The sequence below is a fragment of the Aythya marila genome (assembly GCF_965140915.1).
Source record: "Aythya marila genome assembly, chromosome: 32".
NCBI classification, from domain to species: Eukaryota; Metazoa; Chordata; class Aves; order Anseriformes; family Anatidae; genus Aythya; species Aythya marila.
In genome coordinates, this window is record NC_139073.1 from 1166322 (window position 1) to 1189636 (window position 23315).

The 23315-nt window shown below is 54.9% G+C and overlaps 3 protein-coding genes across 3 annotated transcripts; 2 read left to right on the forward strand and 1 right to left on the reverse strand.

The window, feature by feature from the left end:
• Nucleotides 1-853: 853 nt before the first annotated feature.
• On the reverse strand, nt 854-2096 carry NXNL1 (nucleoredoxin like 1; the record flags this gene model as incomplete). The annotated part of the gene is made up of 2 exons (XM_082781737.1): nt 854-1158; nt 1771-2096. The coding sequence occupies 2 exons, from the start codon at nt 2094-2096 to the stop codon at nt 861-863; spliced, it is 624 nt and encodes a 207-aa protein (XP_082637863.1). The 3' UTR covers nt 854-860.
• Nucleotides 2097-2589: 493 nt separating this feature from the next.
• On the forward strand, nt 2590-13926 carry SLC27A1 (solute carrier family 27 member 1). Its single transcript, XM_082781692.1, has 12 exons — nt 2590-2902; nt 5048-5442; nt 5983-6144; nt 7103-7172; nt 7275-7366; nt 7984-8093; nt 9364-9573; nt 9703-9829; nt 10092-10229; nt 10637-10801; nt 11655-11801; nt 12548-13926. Exons 1-12 carry the CDS (start codon nt 2736-2738, stop codon nt 12703-12705), a joined length of 1941 nt encoding a protein of 646 aa, XP_082637818.1. The 5' UTR covers nt 2590-2735; the 3' UTR covers nt 12706-13926.
• An 877-nt stretch (nt 13927-14803) lies between these two features.
• PGLS (6-phosphogluconolactonase) lies at nt 14804-17426 on the forward strand. The gene is made up of 5 exons (XM_082781814.1): nt 14804-15096; nt 15184-15291; nt 16056-16157; nt 16582-16722; nt 16948-17426. Exons 1-5 carry the CDS (start codon nt 14839-14841, stop codon nt 17083-17085), a joined length of 747 nt encoding a protein of 248 aa, XP_082637940.1. The 5' UTR covers nt 14804-14838; the 3' UTR covers nt 17086-17426.
• The last annotated feature ends 5889 nt before the right edge of the window (nt 17427-23315 follow it).

Sequence of the window (23315 nt, forward strand, 5' to 3'; positions counted from 1 at the left end):
TTTTTTAATACAGTTGTAAGCGTTTGCAGACGTTGCCCCAGGTAAAGGGAGTACTGCTTTATTACTGACCATCAGAGCACACCAGACAGAGGAGTTTCACTCGTCCAGCAGGTGTGTGACCCGAAAGGACTCTCAGATTTTATTTGCATCCCTTCGTGCAGTGTCCATGTGCCACAGAGAATACAGGGAGCGTCCTGAAAAGGAAGTACCCTTCGTGTTGTGCAGAACGCAGCGTCCCTCCCATCCATTTGTTTTACAGGACTTCTTCCCTCGCCTACCTGCCAGACTTGCTGGGTAAAGAGAAGGGAGGATTAAGTGAGAAAACGAGTTGAACGAGCCGGCCTTGCACAGCCTCCCTGTCTCTCTTCAATGTGCACTTTACTTCCCAGGTCCTTCATGCATCCAGTAAAGCTTTTTTAAATTCTCAGCTCACCCCCCAGGAACAGAATAGAGAACCCAGAAAGCAGCAAACGAACAAATCCCTTCCACTGTGCTGCTACCCTTCAGAGCACTAGGTTATAGACAGGGGAGGGTGGGTGCTGCACGATTCCCTGCAGGCTCAAACAAATTTTTGGTTACTGAGCATGCAGCCAAAGGTGTAAAACTGCCCTCTTAGCTGCTCAGAGCCTTGATACAAATCTGTTGAAACAGAAAGGACGAAGCAGAGAGCTGCTTGCCAAGGATGCGTGCTCAGGAAAAGCTGTGCAAGGGAGTAGAACACATTTGTCCTAGAACAATTTACCTTTCAGAATACTAACGCAATTTTAGCAGGTGTTTATAACACAGATGTTGGTGCTACTGTTGAGAGGCAGCCAGGCTGGGGGCAGCTACCCAAGGGACCTCCCCAGCCAAGTCAGCCCCTACGAAGACTCCTCATCCTCCCCTTTCCTCTCTTCATCCTTGGCCTCCGTCCTCTTGTCCACCTTGTACTTGAGGCGGCGGAGGGGGTCGGTGATGCTTCTCCTAACCCAGTCATCGAAATCCTCTGCCAAGAGGAAATTCCTGTCCACCAGCTCGGCAGCCTCCTGCCAGTTTCGGAAGCAGGCAGGGCCCAGGCGGCTGATCTCCTCCACGGCATTCCCAGCGATCACCTCCCCGTTCGGCTTCAGCACCACCACCCTGGGCACGTCAGACACGGCGAAGCGCTGCTCCAGCTCCCTGGAAAGGGGAAAAAAAGACTCAAATCAAGACATGTCACGGTCCTCCCACCGCACCCTGAGCTCCTTATTTCATTCATTAGGATGGGTAAGAAAAAGGGAGGCTGCCATACGCGCTGTGGGATTATGTGCAGGTCTTGTTTGTATAGAGTTAAGTGATGTTTGGCTGCTTGCTGAATATCTGCCTTGGGCAGAAGTGGCCTTTGGAAGCAAGACAGGAGAAAAACCACCCTGCTCATTTGTTTAAGTGCTGGTAATTATGCAGAGCAGAGCCATATGGAGATTTCTGCAGGGCCAATAAGAGGGGAAGGGATCCAGGTCTTCGGGATAACTGCTGTGACTCGTTTTACACGAGCAGCACACGAGTAACGATAGCAGCAAGAACCCTGAAACCGTGACGTGCTCCTGTCTGAACAGAAGCTGGAAATAATCCCGAGGATTAACCACAGCTCGCCCCGTGGCTAACGAGGTTACGGCGAATCCCTGCACATCTCCCACCCGTCCCACCAACACAGGTCAGTGACCGCTGCCATTTTAAGTGCCTTTCCCTGGGGGATGCTTCACAGCCGGAGCTCCTGGGACGCAGAGGCACGACCCTACGCCGTGACCCTACCTCTTGAACTCGTCCTCGAAGGGCAGGGACAGCCACCTCCTGGGCATGGTCCTGAGGAAGGCGTCCTGCTGCTGGGCGGTGGCATCCCGGGAGACGTAGACGAGGCCGAGCTGCGAAGCCCGCTCCACGTAGAACTCATCCGTCAGCCTCACGAAGAAATCCTTCAGCACTGGGGCGAACCGGCGGCACCGGGGGCACCCGGCCGCCCCGAAATACAGCAGCAGCACCTTGTTCTCCAAGGCCTTCCCCAGCTCCCGCTCGGTCTCCACCTCGTCCCGCTCCCAGTTGTTCACCACCAGCACCTTCCCGGCGAACAGGGAGGCCATGGGTGGCCTCGGCGGACCTCCGAGACCGATTTACCGACCGGTGAGTGCGGGCTGGGAGGATGCAAGGTGTGCATGTGTGTCCCCCCCCTCCATGCTCCCAGCTATTAATAGGGGCGGATTGTGCCCAGCCTCCCGTGATCCGCTTACACCGGGAGGCCAGCGCTTGGAGGCACTTCAGCATCCCGCTGCGGAGGCCGGTCCCGGTGAGGAGCCCTCTACCCTGTCAGAGCTTGCACAGCGCAAAAAAAAACACCAGACACAAGGAAGACAAAGCCATTTTTATTCAAATTCACCCCAAAACGGCCTCCCCCCCACACACAACCTCCCGGCGGCACCAGCACGGAGCCTCCACTCCGCGGCGCTCCGGAGGCCGAGCCTCCGCCGCCCCTCCCCTCCCCGCCTCGACCAATGGCATCGCGAGCTGGGGGGGGGAGGCCCCGCCCCCCTCAGGGAGGCCCCGCCCCCTTTGGAGGCACCCCCCGGACTCCGCCGGCTCGGCGGAGGCCGGGCTCGCTGCGGGGCAGCGGGGGGCAGAGGCTCAGCCTCCCTCCGCCTGCCTCCCTCCCTCTCTCCCTTCCCGGCCTCCCGACAGCCCCGTCCCGTTATTTTTTCCCGTCCTCCCCCCCCAAAACAAGCAGCATGCAGCCGGTGGGGGTCTGCACGGCCTCCCTGGGCTCCCTGGGGCTGATGAGGTTCTTCGGGGTGCCCTGGTCGTGGAGCCTCGCCGCCACGCTGGGCATCTGCCTGGGCAGCGGAGGATGGAGGCTGCTGCGCGTCCTCTGCAAGACGGCGCTGAGGGACCTCTTGTAAGTGCCTCCCGCTGCCCCGCAGCCCGCGGGGCGCAGCCCGCAACGCGGGGCGAGCGTTGGGTGCCAGCCTCCGTTGGCGCCGCTGAGCCTCCGCTCCGCCGGCGCTGAGCGGAGGCAGCGTCCTCGGCCCCCTTTCTCAGCCCTCAAGGAGGAAGAAGAGCCGGGATCGGAGAGGCACGGCCTCAAACGGAGCGAGCGAGGGCTGGGGAATTGTCCTTAGGTGCCCCGGAGGAGCGCGGTTTGGCCCCACGAGCGGTGGCGGGGCGATGGAGGCCGTCCTCTGTCGCTGGCGGGGTGATGGAGGATGAAAATGAGGGGTGTGAAGTGGTCTCGGGGGGGCTTGGAGGTGCGGGGAGCCTGCTGCTGGCTCGTGGAGGTCTGCGGTCTCCGGGCCTCCGCGAGGCTGTTGCCTCCATCGCCGGAGGATTTAGGGCTGCTGCCGCTGCCAGGGCTGCCTGGCTTCGCCGCGGCTGGCAGCGCGCTTTGAAGAGCTGTTTCCTCCCCATCGCCTGGCCGAGCTGGAGAATAAAACCGGGCGAAAGAAAGCCCCTGAAGTATCTGGGAAGCGCAGCAAACCCGTGAAAAGGCTCCTCTGTTCTGCCCTTGGCACGGCTCGGCGGCGGGTCACCGCGAAAGCCCCGCGGTCACTGCCAGCAACTTGCTGCCAAAGGGATCCCTTCCCCCTCCGCCAGGGTTTTGCTGCCCCCGCTGCTGCTCCCGGCACAGCCCTGAGATCTGCGGGGGCTTCTGAGGGCTGATATTAAACGGCCTTTCCATTTTTGGGGATCCTTCCAACTTTTTATCGCCGCTAGGAGACCCATTATGTGCTCCCGCTGTCCTCCTTCGGACAGTGCTGGTGAATTTATTTCTGTGCCTGGCTTGTAACCGATAGCCGAAGGGAGGGAGCCGCCAAGTCCCCAAAGATGCCACCAAATCCCCAAAGATAGCATCCTCTGAGGGCATCGGAACGGCGTCCGTGGAGCAGCTGAAGCTCACACAGCAGCTTTGCCATCAGGCCAGAAGTGTGTCAAGGTTGAACTGGCAGCCACAGAGACTCGGAATAATTATGTAAATTACAGGAAGCCCCGTTAGATCAGCCTGCTTTGTGCACGGTCACTCTTCATACCCACAGAGGCAGCATTTTTTTTCTTTATAAGGCCTCTCCAGGCTGGGTTGTTTTGATTTTAATTTAAATCTGTGCTTTCTCTCTGGTAGTTTTTAGGCAGCCTGGGTTCCCACCAGCCTGAACAGCATCAGAGGCTGACTCATGGGAGACGTGTGTGCGAGCAGCATGCTGGCAGCTCTGCCTCCTCCTAGAAGCAGCATGCCCGCATGTCTTGGGGCTAAAAAGGGAGCTTTTGGCTTCATTTGCTTGAAGCTGAGCTCACACGTTGCTGTTGAATGATCAGGTTGTCTTCATCATTTAATTACCTTCAGATCCCGAGGGGTACAACTGTACAAAACAGCACTAAAATGCTGCAGAGTGTGCCAGCAGGAAGGATGCTTCCTTTGTAAAACATCACCTTTTTGGGTGAAAGCAGTGGTTGCAAGGTCCTTTTTTTTTTTTTTTTTTTTTTTTTTTTTTTTTAAATTATCACAGAAGAGATCCTTAAAAGAAGGGCTTGTAATTTAGCCCCTCTGCTATTTTCGACAGGCTTGTTGGAATTGGTATCGGCGTGTGGATTTTCCCTGATTTGTGGCATGGGAAGTTAGTTACCAAAATGCTAAAATAGGCACATAATACTAAAATAATCATCTTTCTCTGTAGAGCAGCAGCCATTCAATGTCCCAGTTTCAGCATTTAGGGTTAAGCTGTCCAAGGGCAGCCGAATTCAAGTGGGACCCCCACATGGGGTACATGCATCCTGTCCTTTTCCCCTATGACATGGAAATCTGAGTGGAATATTGATCTGAAAGTGTCAGCCTTTAAAAAAAATCGTTTAATTTCAATATCAACTGAAGAATTTTACCAAATTACACAGCAGACAGCCAAAAGCCATCGCCAAACTTGGTGGGGGTCCAGATAACACAAAGTGGCCCTGCAGAGGGAAGGACCCCAGCATGGATGTGTGAATCTCAGGTGTGGGTATCAGACTGCCTGAGGATGTTGTAATTCCTGTTATGCCTTTTCTTTCTTTGCAGCGGCCTCTCGGTGCTGTTACGAGTCAAATACAAGCTGCGAAGGCATCAAAGGGCCAAAAGCACCATTCCGAAGATGTTCCAGGACGTCGTCCGCAGGCACCCCGACAAAGTGGCCCTGATTTATGAGGCCACCGGTGAAAAGTGGACCTTCAGGGGGCTGGATGAGTACTCCAACGCCGTGGCCAACTACTTCTACCAGCAGGGCTTCCGCCTGGGGGACGTCATCGCCATCTTCATGGAGAGCCGCCCCGAGTTCGTGGGCCTCTGGCTGGGCATGGCAAAGGTTGGCATCGAGGCGGCCCTCATCAACTTCAACCTGCGCTTGGATTCCCTGGTTTACTGCGTGACGACCTCGGGTGCGAAAGCCGTGATCTTCGGAGGAGAGCTGTCTTCAGGTGGGCCTCGGGGTGCTGGTGGACTGTGAGTGGCTTGCAAGCTGTTTGCTCGGGCCTGAGAAAGATGATAAATCCTGGGAAAGATGATAAATCATCTTGGGAAAGGTGATAAACCTCCTAATGGTGTTAAAAAGCAGAAGCATTCTGTTAGTACCCAAGGCTAAAAGAGGAGTAGAGCTGCAGGACAGGCTTGTCAGATGTAGCTTTTAAGTGCATCCTCGCTTCCCCAGTGAACTCTGTTCCAGTGGTCATTGTTAGACCCGATGATTTATTTTCCTGGCTCATCTGTGTGAAATCACCACGGATCATGACGTGGTGAGCATGTGGAGGGGCAATTTTGCACCTTTTTTTTTTTTTTTACTTCCTTGATGCAGGTGGTATCTGGATAGGTATGATGTAAATATTGGAAAGGGGTCCCTGGCTCTTCAGGTCCTTCCATGGCAGTGATGTTTTGGGGCAAAATAGGATGTTATGCAGATTATTTTCGCCACTGCCTCGAGGGCTGTGCTTGTTGCGAAAGAGCCTTGCTTTGTGTTGCAGCAATATCCGAGGTGAATGGGATGCTGGGGAAGAACATGGCAAAATTCTGCTCGGGTGACTACAACCCAGAGGTTGTTCCAGCGGAGACCCGACATCTCGATCCTCTTCTGAGCACTGCATCCAGATCGCCCCCAGCTCAGATCCCAGTCAAAGGTTTAGATGGTAATTTCATGAGTGATTTTTATTTCTCAGCGTGACGCGTGTAAGAGCTGGGTTAGGTGAGAGCAAAGCAAGAAAATGAAGCAAGTAAAGACAGAGGGATTAAATCAACCCACTTTGGGGTCAGAAATAGAAGAAGGGGGGGAAAAAAAGAGAACAAAAACTAAGATCTGGGTCCAGGGTATTCTCATTTCCCAAGACTTCCAAACTTCACCTGCTGAATGTGTTTAATACCTGAAAGAAGGGGATGGATGCATTCCCCAGAACAACTTCTGTTACAGGAGAATTGCCACTGGTATGTGTATGGGGTGAAGAAACCCGTGTGCCAAGGCTCACTACTGCTTTGCTAGCTCTACAAATTTATCTTCTTCATCTGTAGCACAGGACAGCCCGCGTTACCTTCCCCCACAGCTGCCTTGCATGCAATGGAAATCTTTTCTAGTGATATGCCTGTGCGGAGGATGCGTGTCGGTGGTTTTGTGATTCAGGAAAGGGAAAGGAAGAGGCCAGCTGGCCTCCAGTCTGTATTTAAAGAGAGCGAAGCACATCCGAGATCGATGAGGATGAGACTCCCTTTTGGGACTTCATGTTCTGTGGGAGGAACGGTGCTGCGAAGAGGCCTGAGGCATTTCTCCCTTTAGATTTATTTGTCATCAGAGTCTCAGATCTCCTTCCTGCTGTCAGATGCAGGGTGAGACCTTTCCTGTGGGTTGGTTTGGAATTAGTGTCTGGCCTGGAGCACTAATTGAGTTCCAGGGCAATTTGCTGCCTGTTTACCTCGGTGGGTGACATTCAGACCCTCTGCTTGGGTGCACTGGGACTTCAGTGTCCGCCTCCGGTGCTGTCTTCATTTCAAAGCCATTCTCCATCTGCTAGGAACAAACCCTAAAACGCCTTTTCTCGAGGGGTTTTCTCAGGCAGCTGAGAGCAGCCTGCCTGACACCTCTCTCCATTCTTCCAGACCGGCTCTTTTACATCTACACTTCGGGCACCACAGGGATGCCCAAGGCTGCCATCGTGGTGCACAGCAGGTGAGGACCTGGGGAGGCCCTTCCCTCTCGCCGTGCTTTTCCCGTAGAAAACCCCAAATCTTTACCCGTCTCGTGTCCTTAGCCTGTGCCGTGTTCTTCCAGGTATTATCGCATCGCTGCCTTCGGTTACTACGCCTACAAAATGCACCCGGAGGACATCGTCTACAACTGCCTCCCGCTCTACCACTCTGCAGGTAAGCCTCCTCCTGCTCCTCCTCTGTGGCAGAGGGGTTGTGTTGGTCCCCCCGTGCCTGCTCTGGAATCACAGAATCACAGAATTGTAGGGGTTGGAAGGGACCCCCAGAGACCATCGGGTCCAACCCCCGTGCCAAAGCAGGTTCCCTAGAACAGGCTGCCCAAGTAGGCATCCAGATGAGCCTTGAATATCTCCAGAGAGGACTCCACAACCTCCCTGGGCAGCCTGTCCCAGTGCTCCATCACCCTCATCGTGAAGAAGTTCCTTCGCATGTTGGTGCGGAACTTCCTGGGCTCCATTTTGTGGCCATTGCCCCTTGTCCTGTCCCCACAGACCACTGAAAAGAGGTTGGCCAAATCCCTCTGTCTCCCACACTTGAGATATTTGTAAACATTGATAAGATCCCCTCTCAGTCTTCTCTTCTCCAGGCTGAACAGCCCCAGGTCTCTCAGCCTCTCCTCACAGGGAAGATGCTCCAGGCCCCGTATCATCTTTGTGGCCCTCTGCTGGACCCTTTCCAGGAGATCCCTGTCTTTTTTGTACCGGGAGATCCTTCTTAGATCCTCCCAACGACCCAGAACAGCCGAAGCTGACTCCGGGACCCTCGTTTTTCAGGTAACATCATGGGAGTCGGCCAGTGCCTCATCCACGGCCTGACAGTGGTGATCAGGAAGAAGTTCTCAGCCAGTCGCTTCTGGGATGACTGCACCAAGTACAGATGCACGGTGAGGGCTCAGTGGGCGCCATGCTGAGCAGTTGCTGTCTTCGGTGCTCAGCTTGAGAGTCCCTGGTTCTTGCAGTTCACTGCTTCTTTATTGATTTCCAGATAGTTTCCCATTTTTGGCCTGTCCTCCATTCCTGGCGTTTCACACCTCAGTCCTTGCCTGCCCAGCTCTGTGCTCCTGCCCCTCCACTCAGCAGCAGCTTTCCCCCAGTTCTCAGCGTCCTCCCTTTGCTTGTCCTCCCTTGTCAGATGTCGAGGCTCTTGTGCCATTCTCTGTGGGTGGGGAGGCTTTAAGTTAGGCAGGAAAGAGGAATTGAGAATGGGATGGGGAGGCCACAAAGAGGGGGATGGGGTGGACACCCCCTTGTCTTGGAGGCTGCTGCTCCAGTGGTGAAGGATTCCTCCTGGCTTTGCCCATGCAAGTTTGCATTTGTGAAGCTTGGGTCTCCAGCACAGGGAAATCACACAGGGGAAAAAAAAAAAAAAAAAAAAGGAAAAAAGGATTAAAAAGGAGCTCTTGAGCAGGGTGGGAATAAATAAAGGGTCTGGACAAAGGTAGGAGGAAGGAGAGGTGAAGTCCCTTTGGGAAGAGAAATAAATTTTAAATTGCTAAATCTGGACTGAGAGACTTTTTGAAGTCTTTCATCCATCCTCACCTGTTTCCCCTGTAAAGTTCTCGAGACGGACTCCAAAAATACAAAGGGATTTGTTTGCCTCCGTTGCTGTTGGAGGAAAGCTGTCCCTGAACTTAACCACACTAGGAACGCCTCCAGAGGAATTCTCTTGGCAATCCGTTGCCAATAAATACCTGCTTGTGTTTGTGTCAACATCACCCGCTAATTTAAGCAGCTTTTTCACCTTCCTGGTGTTTATCTTGCCTGTCCCCCACAGGGAGTATTTATAGATGGTAATTGGATCCCCGCTCAGGCTTCGTTTGTGGCTGACCACTCATTCCCCACATCTTCCTAGGGTGCACCTATTAAAGCATGAGGGGTTTTAGTTAAGGGCTATCTTTATTCACACCTTCTCCACTATTTTCTGTTGTTTTCTGCAGCTTCCAGAGGGCAGTAACTGATTTACTCTTGTATATTTTATCATGGAAGAGAAGAAAAAAACAAACTTAAACTTGCAAACACTGATTTTTATTAAAATGCCTGCCTTGTCTAGCTCCACGAGGTGCACTGGTGCGGGTGGCCTTGTGGTTGGCTTTTTCCAGGGCGTTGTAAGGGTCACCTGAAGCCTAAGCTGTGTTTTTGTGTTTGCTGCTTCAGATTATTCAGTATATCGGGGAAATCTGCAGGTATCTCCTGAATCAGCCGGTCCGGGAGTCAGAAACCCAGCACTGCGTGCGGCTGGCAGTGGGCAATGGTTTGAGACCCACCATATGGGAGGACTTCACCAAGCGCTTCCGCATCAAGCAGATCGGCGAGTTCTACGGAGCCACGGAGTGCAACTGCAGCATCGCAAACCTGGACGGAAAGGTGAGGGCGATTTGGGGTGGTTTTGCCTGTTTCCTCTTCGGTGGAGGTTAAAGAAAGATTCCCGGAAAGCGGCAGTTCCAAAACCGAGCGGTTTTCCTCAGCCTTTTGTTTTTCCCCGTTTTTTGGAAGGTCGGCGCCTGTGGCTTCAACAGCCGGATTTTGCCCAATGTTTATCCCATTCGTTTGGTGAAGGTGAACGAGGACACGATGGAGCTGATCCGTGATTCCAGGGGGCTGTGCATCCCCTGTCGCCCAGGTGAGTGTTAACCTGAACAAATCAATCACAGCTCTTTGTTCTAAAAAAAAAAAAGATAAACAATAATCTCTGATAGGTTTAAGGGGCTTCTGGTGTCATATATGGGTTCGCTTCTGGATGTTTCCTCCAAAGATGGGTCAGTTTGGTTACTGAACATCTTTGAGACAAAGCAGGCACTCACTGGCACGCACAGAGCTTAACAACTTGTGGAATACATCACAAGCTGGTGTCATCTTGTGCTGTTTGATCCTGTTGTCTGCAGGAGAGCCAGGCTTGCTCGTGGGGCAGATAAATCAACAGGATCCCCTGCGCCGGTTCGACGGCTACGTCAACGAGAGTGCCACCCACAAGAAGATTGCTTACAACGTGCTGCAGAAGGGGGACCAGGCATACCTTACAGGTACCCTCAGTGGGAGCATGGGATTCACTGCTACTGACTGCAAACGTTCCTCAGCGTTGTGCCAAGACAGTCCAAAGAGACCTAAACCTGAGGCTCTCTTCTGAGAGGAACAGATGTGTTAGTATTCTGAAGCTCCCAGCCTTTGAGCTGCTCTGGGTTTAAGGAGAAATGTCTGCGCTTCGAGGAGGGAGAGATTTTCCCCTGCCCTTTTTCTACGTCTGCAGCTTCCTTCTCTCCTGTATTTTGGAGGTGCAGAGCATGGTGGTGGAAAGGCACCGACCTGGTTCTGTGCTTCTGTGGGAAGAAGGCGATGCAACGTCTGACCCAGAGATGAGAGGGCGATAAGGCAGGCTCGAGTGCTGCTGAACTGCGTCGTGACATAGCTCGGTGTCTTCTCTCCCTCCTAGGAGATGTGCTGGTGATGGATGAGCTCGGCTACATGTACTTCAAAGATCGCAGCGGTGACACCTTCCGCTGGCGAGGAGAGAACGTCTCCACCACAGAAGTGGAAGGGATGTTGAGTCACATCCTCAACCAGACAGACGTCGCAGTGTATGGAGTGGAAGTGCCAGGTAAAATCTCAAGCCAAAACTCTGAAGCCTTTGGGAGAAAAGGCAAACATACCAGATCTGTGTCACACTGCAGAACAGGAAGAAATGGGTCACTTTTATTGAAACCGGGCACCTGAAAATGAGAAGATGTGATGGAGGCTGACAGTGGAGTTTGACAGAGTTGCATTTATTCTGAGCAGTAGAAATAAGCTGAGCTGCAGGGGTAGAATCTTTATTTCTTGGAAAGGGAAGGTTATTTTGATGCGAACTTTGCAGAAGCAAAGTGTGAAAAGACCATTCTCTGTATGTGGAGGCTTTAAGTTACGCAGGAAAGAGGAATTGAGAATGGGGTGGGGAGGGCACAAAGAGGGGGATGGGGTGGACACCCCTTGGAGGCTGCTGCTCTGGCGGTGAAGGATTCCTCCTGGCTGTGCTCATGAAAGTTTTCATTTGTGAAGCTTGGGTCTCCAGCACAGGGAAATCAAACAGATAAAAAAATAAAGGGAAAGGATTAAAAAGGAACTCTTGAGCAGTGTGGGAATAAATAAAGGGTCTGGACAAAGGTAGGAGGAGGGAGAGGTGAAGTCTCTTTGGGAGGAGAAATTTGTTCTGGGCAAGCATTGGCCAGAAGGCTGCCCACTGTGGCAGTTTGGTCCCCTGAATTTTTATCACAGCATATGTGAGAGGAATATGATGAAAAAGATGAAAATGCTTTGTCAGTGGATTTGGTATTAAATTGGGGTTTCCTCAGTGTGTTGCATGGAAAGAGGCAAGGGGGATATACCTGTCCCTGAGTCCCTTAAGTTTCATGCTTAACTTCTGCTGCTTCTTCGTGTCCTGGTGTCTGTACCCGAGCTGTGCTCTCTTATTTCAGGGGTGGAGGGAAAAGCTGGAATGGCAGCAATCGCAGACCCTAAAACCAAGGTGAACCCCAACGTTCTGTACCAGGAGCTACAGAAGGTGCTGCCTCCTTACGCCCGGCCCATCTTTCTGCGTCTCTTACCCCAGGTCGACACCACAGGTATGGGGGATTCGCATGCCTGCTGCTCTCTGGGTTCAGATTTCAGAAGGAACTGGGTGTTGCCACCTCGGGGTGATGTGAAAGCTGAGAAAGCTGCCCTTAGTGCTGTAACTGGAGTCAGTTGGCTGCTGTCCCTCTTCTTCAGAGGTTGCGTAATAAAGTCCCCTCTTGTAGTACGCCAGGCACATAAATACCATTAATAAAAACTGCTTTTGAGCATTAAACAAGAAACAAGCTAGTTCCAGGCCAAGAAAGCTGGAGCATTTTGCCCAGCAGTGAGGTTCTTGGGAATGTCTGTGAAGGAGCCTTGCATGTGTGCAGCGCCGCAGAAGAAATGTGCACAGAAGCTCTTGACCCCTCTAAACTCCTCTGTGCACCCTCTGCTCCCATTCCTGGGCTGTCACCTGGCTTTAATCTGCTCACCCCATGCCCACACGCTCTTAACCTTCCTCACAGTACGACCAACAGCTGTTAACACAAGTAATGATTTGGCTGCCTTTGGTGTTTTCAATTTCCTGGAAATCCAGACAGTCCTTCTGCCACCTTATGCGTACGGAGAAGCAAAGATTGCACAAGCTTTCTGTAAGAGCTGGGTAACGATCAGTATAGTTGCTTCAGATAGCTAATTCTTGAGCGAAACTGAACTAAAAATGAAATGCCATCTGTGATGTTTCTCCCTCGCTGATGCTTGCCCAGCCTTTTGGATACAACGTGTTTTGAGTATTTTTTTTTTCCCTCCTTTGAAGGTACTTTTAAAATTCAGAAAACCCGCTTGCAGAGGGAAGGATTTGACCCCCACCAAACATCAGACCGGTTGTATTTTCTGGATCTAAAGCTGGGGAAATACGTTCCTTTGGATGAATGCCTTTATGAAAGGATTTGTTCTGGAAAAGCCGCTTTATGATCTAGTCTGGATCTCAAGCCTTTCAGAGGAAACTGTGACTAATTGGAGGGATGATGCCTGTGGGAAGCGGCAGATTCCTGCTTAATATGCAATGTGAGATCCTCCTACAGTGAATCACCACCGGGGAAACATCTCGTGGGGTGTTGCCCTCGCCTAAAGCACATTAACCTGTGACCTGCGCCTTTAGAGAGAACTGACACCCCATTAATCTGCTGTTACACACCTAGAGAGAGTATTTTTGTAACCACTAACCACTTAGGTGGAAGAAGTTTTATGGTTTATATTTATTCGTATCCTGAGGATAAGCGGAGATGCTCGTGCCCCACGTGGGTTTCTTTTTGCTTCATCTCCGAACTTGACTTACCAAGTTAACTTTTAACAGTGCGGGTCGGGCAGTCTTTAATTGTGTTAGGTGATGTTTTACGTTAACTACACCTGGAAATCTCACATTCACGTGTGGCAAGCCCTTAGAGCCGGGGAGTTAAGGACATTAGTGCTTAGAGGCTAGCCTCTGGACTCAGAGCAGGGTGGGATGAGCACCGGGACCGGGGGTCGTGATGGGCTGGGGGGAGAGGAGGGAGCCTGGCGGTGCTGTACCGTGCTAACGTGAACTCTAAGGAAATGTTAACGGCAACGCTGCTGTGCGTGTTCCTTGGGGAGGGCAGGGGGGCCCGGCGAGCCCTGAGCCCAGCGGGATGGTGGCAGGGAAAGGGGGATGAGACAGGGATCAAGGGAAAGCACGTTGATTTTGCAGGTTTTAGCTGCAAATACACAGGATGTATGTTGTGTATCAACCACAAGGACAGGACTGAGGCAGGGAGTATGAGCCGGGGACGACCCTAAAAGATAAGGGAAGAAAAGACTTCATACACACAGGTAATAGAAACAGCAAGAACTGACTTGGACTGCTGAAGTCTGTAAAAAAGAAAGGAAGGGTCAGAAGTTTAGCAGTGAGGAAGACTTCTGGCCTTCATCAGAAGACCACCAGAGTACGCTGGACGACCACCCGAGGACCCTAGAGCGCATGTGAATATGGGTGGGAACCTATGTAAATGATTCTTTGGAGACCTGATGAATATGCAAGAGACTTATGGGGTTGAGGGGGTGAGATGAATATGTATATATCCCACTAATATAAGCAACGTGGCAGTAACCCTTGGTGTGGGTGTTAGGTGGCGCGATCCCCCACACACCCGGTGCCGTAATGAAGAATACCTGCTTAATATCTTTGGTTATTGAGTTTTCACTGTGTCAGGAAGGAGGAGAGCGGCTCAAAAGCTGTGCAGAGGAAAAAGATCTGGGGAGCCAGCAGTGTGCCCGGGTGGCCCAGAAGGCCAACAGCATCCTGGCTTGTGTCAGGAATAGTGTGGCCACCAGAAGCAGGGGGGGTGATGTCCCCCTGTACTCAGCTCTGGTGAGGCCGCACCTCGAGTGCTGGGTTCAGCTTTGGGCCCCTCAGTACCAGAAAGACATCGAGGTGCTGGAACGTGTCCAGAGAAGGGCTACGAGGCTGGGGAAGAGCTTCGGACAGAAATCCTGTGAGAAGCAGCTGAGGGAACTGGGGGTATGTGGTCTGAAGGAGGCTCAAGGGAGACCTCATTGCTCTCTGCAGCTCCCTGAAAGGAAGGGGTGGGGAGCTGGGATCGGCCTCTCCTCACAGGTAACTAGTGAGGAGGGAATGGTCCCAAGTTGCTCCAGGGGAAGTTCAGGTTGGAATTTTTGAGGAATTTCTTCTCAGAAAGAGCAGTCAGGCATTGGGACGGGTTGCCAAGGGAGGTGGTGGAGTCACCGTCCCTGGGGGTGTTAAGGGAAGGTTGGATGTGGTGCTTGGGGACATGGTTTAGTGGTGACATTGGTAGAAGGGGGACGGTTGGACCAGATGATCCTGGAGGCCTTTCCCACCCCTAACGACTCCGGGATTCACCGCCCCAGCGGCCGAGCCGGGCCGGGGAGGCCACGGGCTCGGAGGCGCAGAGCCGAGGCCTGGCTCGGGGCCTAGGCCGCGGGTTGCTAGGCAACGCGGCAGCGTTCGGCTTCCGGGTTCGGCTGCGCTTCTCTTCCGGCCTCCGGCTCCCCGCTTCCGGCCTCCGGCTCTCCGTTTCCGGCCCTCCGCTCTCCGCTTCCGCCGCCGCCATGTCGCGCCGGGTCTCGGTGTTCCCGTCCCCTCAGGAGCTGGGCCCGGCCCTGGCGCAGTTGGTGGCGCAGCGGGCGGCCGGCAGCGGCGGCCGCTTCTCTCTGGGCCTCTCGGGGGGCAGCCTGGTGGCTCTCCTGTCCCGGGACCTTCCCGCCGCCCTCCCCGGTGACGGCGGCGACGAGCCCTGGCTGGTGGCGTTCTGTGACGAGCGCCTGGTGCCTCCCGAGCACCCCGAGAGCACCTCCGGGGCCTACGAGGTGAGCGGGGCCTGACCCGCGGGCGGCCGCCGCCGGTCCCCGGCCTCCCCTGAGCGCCTCCTCCCCCCCCCCCGCCCGTGTCCGCAGGCCCAGCTGCTGCCCCGGCTCCCCGGGCCCAAGCCCCGGGTGCTCAGCGTCACCCCCGGGCTGTCCCCGCACGATGCTGCCGCTGATTATGCCGCCAAGCTCCGAGAGGTACCGGGGGGGAGGGTTATGGGGGTGAGGGGGGGGTTACCGGGGTGTTTGGGGGGGTTACTGGGGTGTATGGAGGATTACTGGGGTGTTTGGGGGGGTTACAGGGGTGTTTGGGGGGGTTACTGGGGTGTATGGAGGGTTATCGGGGTGTTTGGGGGGGGTTACCGGGGTGTTTGGGGGGTACTGGGGTGAAGGGGGCTCCCCGGGGGGGCTGGTGGGAGGTACCAGGGTGAGGACCCGGAGATACCCGGGGACTGGGATCTGGGGGCTCCCAGCACGGCCGAGATCGGGAGGGATCCCGGGGGATCTCCTGGTCTAACCCCTTCCGGCAGGATCACCGTGAGCACAATTTGTGGGATCCGGGCAGGTATCTGGAGGAGAAGACCCCACAGCCCCCCTGGGCAGCCCGTCCCCATGCTCCATCACCTCCCGGCACAGAATTATCCCCTCACGTTGAGCCAGAACCTCCTGGCCTTCAGCTTTTGTGCCCGTTACCTCTCCTCCTGTTGCTGGACACAGCCACCAAGACGCTGGCTCCATCCCCTCACCGCCTCCCCTCAGATATTCACACACATCCACGAGCTCTCCCCTCAGTCTCCCTTTTCCCACCCTAACCAGTTCCAGCTCTCAGCCTGTCCAGTCCTCCCACCACCTTCACAGCCCTGCTCTGGGCTCACACCAGTAGCTCCGTGTCCCTCTGGTACTGGGGAGCCCAGAACTGGGCACAACACTCCACGTATGGCCTAACATTGCCTTTCTTGCAGGCTTTTCGGGGTGCCAGCGTGCCCGTCTTCGACTTGCTCATCCTGGGAGTGGGGCCGGACGGCCACACCTGCTCCCTTTTCCCCGACCACCCCCTGCTGAAGGTGAGCTCGCCAGGATCAGGCTCCGGGGCCGTTTTCTCCCTGCGTGGGGTTGAATTCTGACGATTTTTACGTGGGTGCCACTGCCCTGGTACCTAGCAGGTGGCTGCTGCGTGTGAAGCAGCACAGGGGTGTTGCATTTAAAGATATCAAATGTGAAATTAAAAAAAAAAAAGAATTTTGGGAGAGTAAAAAAAACATCCTGAGCCTGATTAGCCCTCAGGGCTCTTCTAAATTCCTTCTGATTTTGGGAGTGGAGGTAAAAAGGAATAAATAAATCGAGGTGGGTCTTTGCTCGCCCTCAGCAGCCGTCCCTCCCCGTTTGGTGTTGGTGTGGCTGGATCCAGGCAGCTCCCCCTCCCGCCCCGTGCTTTGTTCTGATCCTTAACCGCCTTTTTAATGCCTTTTTGTTGGTGTTCTCTGCCAGGAGGAGGAGAAAATCGTTGCTGCTATCACCGATTCCCCCAAACCGCCACCGGAGCGGATCACCTTGACCCTCCCAGTGCTGAACGCGGCGCGCACCGTGGTGTTCGTGGCCACGGGGGGAGGCAAAGCCGCCGTCCTGAAGGTACCCGGGGCACAAACCTCAGCGAAAAGCCGAGCTGCCAGGGCTTTGCTGACCCTCGCTGCAGACTTTTCAGCTGCCTTTCCAGCGGGGGAGGAGCGACGAAGGTGTACTTGGGGGAAAGCGTGGTGTTTTTAGGTGCAAGGAGCGCGTGGAGGCTGGCGGTGCCGGTTCGTGGCTCCTTTTCCCTGCCCAGCTGTTCTGAAATGCTCTCATTTCTTCCGACAGCGCATCCTGGAAGGCTCCGAGCAGAACCCCCTCCCCGCTGCTCGCGTCCAGCCCCACACGGGGCAGCTGCACTGGTTCCTGGACGAGGCGGCGGCGGCGGAGCTGAGCATTCCCCTGGAGAAACATTCCGTCCTGTAGGGCCCAGCCCCCCCCAGCCACGTTTTTGGGAGCCGGGTGGCAGCGACCGCAGCGCCTGCTGCGTGCCATCCCGCTTCAAGGACTCCCCGTCTGGTACTCGGGAGGGGCACGAAGCTGCCACGGGCTTTTTGTCCCCTGGGAAAGAGCCAAACTGCGCGGAGCACAAACTCCTGTGCGATGATTCCTTCAGTTTGGTGTGGACCCACGGCCCAGGGCGGTGTCCGGGTGCGACCGGCGGCGCTGGGAGCTGCAGGGGGCGGTGGTGTCGTGCAGGCTGTGTCGTGGGTGGTCTCTGTGGTGTGAAACGAGTGCACGGCATTAAACGAACACATTCCAGCTCACGTTTACTCATTCACTTGGTCTTTCTCACCCTAAATAGCAGCAGCAAGCGGCTGACGGAGCAGCCGTGGGCTTTGTGGCAGCGTGCAGGTGTCAGGGTGACGCAAGGACATCCAGATCTCATCTGGACCAGCCCTGAGCTCTCAAGGCTTTCCGTTTCCCTCCGTAACTGATCCCTCTCGGCTCAATTGTCTTCGTTGTAACCCTGACTTGAACCTCAGTTTGTGAGAAACGTGGGGCTGTGGCTCCCTCCTGCCCTGATCTCCCGTTTATTTGTGTGTCGTGGTACGGTTTTGCCTCGGAGGCTTTCGGTCCCGATCTCCCAAAGCTTTCTGTTGCTTTCAAAGCAGTGGCAAGAAAAATGCTCTGACGTTGCGTGGTGCCCAGCAGAGAAGCAGGGCTTCCACGCTGACAGATGAAGAAACTCTGCCAAAAAAAAACACAGAGGACTTCTGTGCCCTGGGAAACACGGTGCTCCCGTGCCAGATCTGGGAGCAGAACCCAGGAATTGAGCTTCCCCCGAACACGACAGGTCAGAATTGGACAGATTAATTGCACAGAAGCTGCACAGGGGGCACAACGCAGCTGCCCGGCCCCTTCCTGCACCCAGGGCAGGGAATTGTGGCAGGACACAATCATTCCTGGTGGCCAAAAAGGCCGAGGGCACCAAAACTTTTTCATGGTGAGGGTGACAGGGCGCTGGAACGAATCCCGGTTCTTGGACAAGTTTTAGTGCGATGGATTTGCAAACGTGAGTCCGAAAACATGCACTGGTAAATTCTGCAGCTTTCTCTAAAGCACCCCCGATGATTTCCTTCCCTTGGAGTTCCTCAGCTTTCTGACCAGCCCGAGGACTGATGCAAGAGCTGAACGTTTCTGTTTCCTGTTTCTACACGTCCTGTGGGGTGCGAAGGGCATCAACAACCGCTCGCTGCGCAGCAGCAGAAATGGAAGATTGAGCTCAGCGTGGTTGGGAAAGTGAGAGGAGGTGCAGCGAGGAGCAGCAAGTAGCTCTGTGTCCGTGATACGCTCTCAGATTTAGAAATAAATCAGCAAAATCCCCTCGCTGTATCCCACGTTGCTCCTGAACACCTTGGGGGGTTTGTTGAGCTGTGCCTCATGTGGCCAGGAGGGCACCGAGCGGGCAGGGCACGGGGAATATTTGAATGTTTGTGTGGTCTGGAGGAGAGAGAGGCAGAAAAGCAGAGGCAGCTCCCGACCTGAGATGGGTACTGAGGGAGCTGGACCCCCAGGGCAAGCCTGCCTGCAGCTCCTGCTGGGCTGGGACGGGATCTGCAGCTGGGGATTCAGCTCCCGAGGCAGCGTGATGTCCTCAAAACCTTCCCAGCATCGCTGGGAGCTACCAGGGCGTCGGAGCGCTGCCGGTTCAGGTGCTCTCCTTGCTGCCTGTGGCCGCTAGATGTCCGTGTTCGATCGCCTCTTGTCATTATTTCTATTTTCATAGCAAAAGGCCTCGTTTAGGGCAGCGTCCATCTGTCCATCCATCCGTCCTTCCCCACAGAGCTCTGCACCAGCGCTGAGCTTTGCTGTCCCGCCTCGACAGCGATTCCTGCGGCTGGCAGGCCAATTCCTTCCTCCTTCTCCGAGATTTCACCCTGCAGGGGTTTGAAAGCAAAGAGGTAAACGTGCTCCCTCCGCAGGGGCTGTGAAACTGAGGATTTTTATTTCATCCTGCATCAAAAAACCTCGCCGAGCAGAGCCAGAAATAGGCGGGGGGGCAGCACGAATGCTTCCGCCTTTGTAAAAGCTGCTGCTCTACGCAGCACGGCTGCACAGCGCTTCTCCTGGCGTGGGCAAACCCACTCTGATCCTGCCCTGCCTCCTGTTCTTTTGCTCTTTTATTTGTGCAGAATTGGTGCTGAGGTCTGCAGCTGGAGGCCGTGCAAGCGAAACCACCGGAACCAAACCCTCTGGATGCTGCCAGCGAGAAACGCCGCCCGAAAACCCTGCCCAGGACTCCCCTGATCTCTCCTCCAGGCCCTGGGAAAAGGCTGCGAGCCCAGCAGGCTGCTCTCTCTGGCTACCATCCGGTGCCTTCGCTGTGGGAACGCACCGAGCTGCTCGGCAGCCTGTGCCCGGGGCTCGCAGGTAATTCTGAAACGCCTCCAGCCTCAGAATCACGCGGCGAGGGATGACCCAAACAGCAGGGGCACAGAGCAGGGTCGGTGCCCAGCACAGGGACCTCTCAGTGGGGTCCTCAATCGTTCAGCGGGGGCAGAGGGGATGAAGTGGACGTCGGGCTCCCAAAATCTGGCAGGGCTGAAGGTGCTGAATGCGATTCTCCAGCTCTGCCCCCGGCCAGCAGCTGCGCCGGGGCTGCTGGCAGCCCTCAAGGCTTCCCTTTGCTAGCTGGGAAAGTCATGTTTGCAAAGCAAAGGGCTGGAAACTGAAGTCATGTTTTCAAACCGAGTGGCTGGAAACTAGAAGCAGCTGCAGAGAAACGGTGCCAATGGCCAAAACTCACCCGAAATGGCTTTCTCTGCTGAGCTCCTCGGCGTGCTGCGGCCCTGTGTAGCTGCGTTCCGTAAAGCTGCAGCTGGTTGTGATTAAAAAGCCATCGGTAGTTTACATGGAAGCTGCAGACCGTGCAGACGGGGCCAGGATCCTTTCAGTGCGCTGCAGACGCTGCTCCAAAAGGAAGCGAGGCTTTACCAGCTCGCTCTCGGAGCAAATTGTTTGTGCGTGTCCTTGCTGCTCGTAACACCGTGCCAGAACTGCTGTTTGCTGCGTCTGAAAGGCAAAAAAAATAATAATAAAAAATAGCAAAGCCAAAGACCAGGCGAGCTCCTGATCCGCTGCCACCCATGTGCTGCTTCCTCGGCTCGCCCTCGTTTCCTAACGAGCTGCTGGGGCGCAGAGTTATTGAACAGGCATGAGAAAGACAAGGAATAAAGTCAGCTGTAGTCTTCATCGTGCTGCTGCTGTGGAGTCTGTCCAGGGCAGATCACAGCCTGGCGAGCAGTGAAGCCGCCTGGTGTTTGTATAAAACATGAATTTAAAGCTGTGCCCTGTGCTCTCCCTCCTCTTCCAAGGCAGTGGAGATTGAGGGTCGAGCTGCTGCTGTTTAGACGATTTCCCCTCTTTTTTTTTTTCCCCCTGTCAGTGGATTGATGCCCTCGGTGGTGGGTTTCCTGGGGCACCTCTCGTCCCAGCCTGTATGACCTTACAGGCAGGAGAGAGGCTGCTGTGGGGCACGGGATCTTCTCCTGGGACCAGAACCCGAGGTCTGCACAGGTTTGGGGACCCCGGTGCTCCCCACGGCTCCCTCCAGGCTGCAGATCCTCAGCGGTTTGCTGGTGGAGGCTGTGCTGGGCTCCGGGTGATGGGACGGCCGCAGCTGGGGGGCAAGGGGTGGTTTTGGGGTGCGATTTGGCAAAAAGACCCCCTTCTGGGGCTGCTTTGGTGTCTCTTCTGGAAGTCCTGAGCAGCGTGCTGGGGGAAACGGGGAGAAAACAGGGCACAAGGGGCTCAGGGGTTGAGATAAATCCTTCCCAAACTGATCCTGGGAGGGGGAGTCTTCAAGAACTGCTCCCACACGGCTCCGTGGGATCCAAAATGTGGATTTTTTTGGGTTGGTTCATCCCCCAGGAGCACAACCTGGGACCCCCACGGGTGGCAGCTCCCCCACGGGCTGCTTTTGTGTCCTTTTTTTGTGCTGTTGAGGCTGGGAAGCTGCTGTGTTGGCCTGAGCCGGGCCCTTCCTGCGCTCTGGGTTTATTTTTTGGGGGGGGGGGCTCAGCCTCTGCCCTGCACCTTCTGGAGGCGAGGCTGGCGTGGAACGCATTCCTCCCGAAGTGCTCTTCTAAACAATCCCAACCGATGCTAAAAAGAGAAGTTTCCAAGGGCGGGTTTTTGTTTCCCAGCTGAAATTCCCACATTTCTACCCAAAGTTATGACTCAGTGGAGCCTCAGGGCTCCCGCCCATGGCTGCAGTCCTTGGCTGGGGGTGGGAGTTGTCGGGTCCCAATTCCTTTCCCCCTTTTCCCCTCTTTTCCTTCTTTCTTTTTCCCCTTTCCATGGGTTTATTTGGCCACAGTTCTGTTCCAGGTGTCTTTTTTTCCCCCCTGCTGAACGACGCAGCTTCACCGTGCGTATTCTCCGTATTTTTGTGTGGTTCCAACCCCCCCAAACCCCCCAGACGTGGTTCTCAGGAAGATTTGCCCCCGAACATGAGCTGCTCGCAGGCTCTGACCACGGCAGCAGCTCTGCCATCAGGCACTTTGCCCGGGGATGGCTGATTTGGATTTTTCTCCCTTTTCTGCTGAAGCATTTGGAGGCCCGGCGCAAGCTGCTAAAATCGGCGCAAGCTGCTAAAACCGAGCCTGCGACGGCTGGAGGGGGGGGCTCAGACAACCCGGCCGTAATTCAGCAAGAATTTGGGTCTTGTGAGAAGCTCTGGGAGCCCCGAGGAGCGATTTCTCTTCTCTCCCTCACGCTCTGGAGCTCAGGAGCCTCTGGAAAAGGAGAGCCCAAACTCGCGGGCTGCCAAACCGCAGCTCTTGGAGGCTGCAGGACACAAACCCGGCTCTGTTCCACGCCACGGCCGTGCCCGTCCTTCGGCTGCTTCCCAGAACATTCTGCTTTTCCTTGATTTTTTGCCTTTTTCTGTCTCTTTCTCCCCCCCTCGCTCGCTGCATCACCGCCTGCAGCAGCTCCTGGAGGCGGTTTGGGGACCGGGCGCACCCAGGAGCACTTTTGGGGTTATTCCTAAAGAATAGAAAACGAAACTTATTCAGCAATTTATTTATTTATTTTTTTCCCAGTAAATTCATTTATAAGAAAGTTATTAATTTTATTCAGTAATTGAGTGTAATTCCTGCTAGATTTCACAGCACAGGCGGTGAGATTTTAAACTAACTGGAAGCGTCCTAAATACAGATCAGTTGCTTTGGGTTTTATCGATTTATTTATCGTGACACCAGACTCCAAACGATTTTAGGTGTTTCAAATGATTTTAGGTGTTTCCGATTTTCACCATTTCAGGCGTTTCAGATGATTTTAGGTGTTTAGCAGTTCTCAGAACCCCCCCGGCTCGAGGCCTTCCCCCCTCCCTCGTTCTGGTTCCCAGCCTTCAACCCGGAGCTTCCCGGCTTTGTCCACCCAAATTTCTTTTCCAGATGTTTGCAGGCAGCCCCGGGACACTCCCCCCCCCCCCCCCCCCCAGGATGGAAACAGGGAGAAAAATCCTCATTTTCTGAGGGTGACGCCAGGGCAGGGCTGTGTTTGGGCCCCCCCCCCTCCTTCCCAAAGCCTTTCTGGTCCCGGGGGGGGGGGGGGGATCACGGCCACGGTCTGCGGCCCCGAAGCCGCTGCTGCAAGGCAAAAAAAAAAAAAAAATCAAATTAAGAAATTAATTTAAATTAAAATGTAATTAAATTAAATTTTAATTAATTTAAAATTCTGGGGGGGGGGGGGGGGGAGCGAGGCTGGCCTCCACAGTGCTGGCGGGGGGGGGGGGAAACTGGGAGTAAAAAGTTGGGGGGAGAAACGGAGGGAGAAGGGCTTCAAGTGCCCCTAGAACCCCCCCAAAAGCACCCCCCTGCCTGTCACATCCCCCAAAGCCCCCCCCAAAGCACCCCACGCCTATCATGTCCCCCAAAGGGCTGTGACTACTACTGGCCTTCCTCCCCCCCCCCTTCCTCCTCCTCCTCCTCCTCATTCCCCCCCCCGGGGAGGCCGGGCCTCGACCCCCCCCCCCCCACGGACACCCCCACAGCGATCAGTCCCCCCCCCCCCCCCGTGGGTTCGTGGGGCTGTGACTACTACTGGCCTTCCTCCCACCCCCCCTTCCTCCTCCTCCTCCTCCTCCTCCTCCTCCTCCTCTTCCTCTTCTTCCTCTTCTCCTCCTCCTCACCCCCCCACAGCCTCGG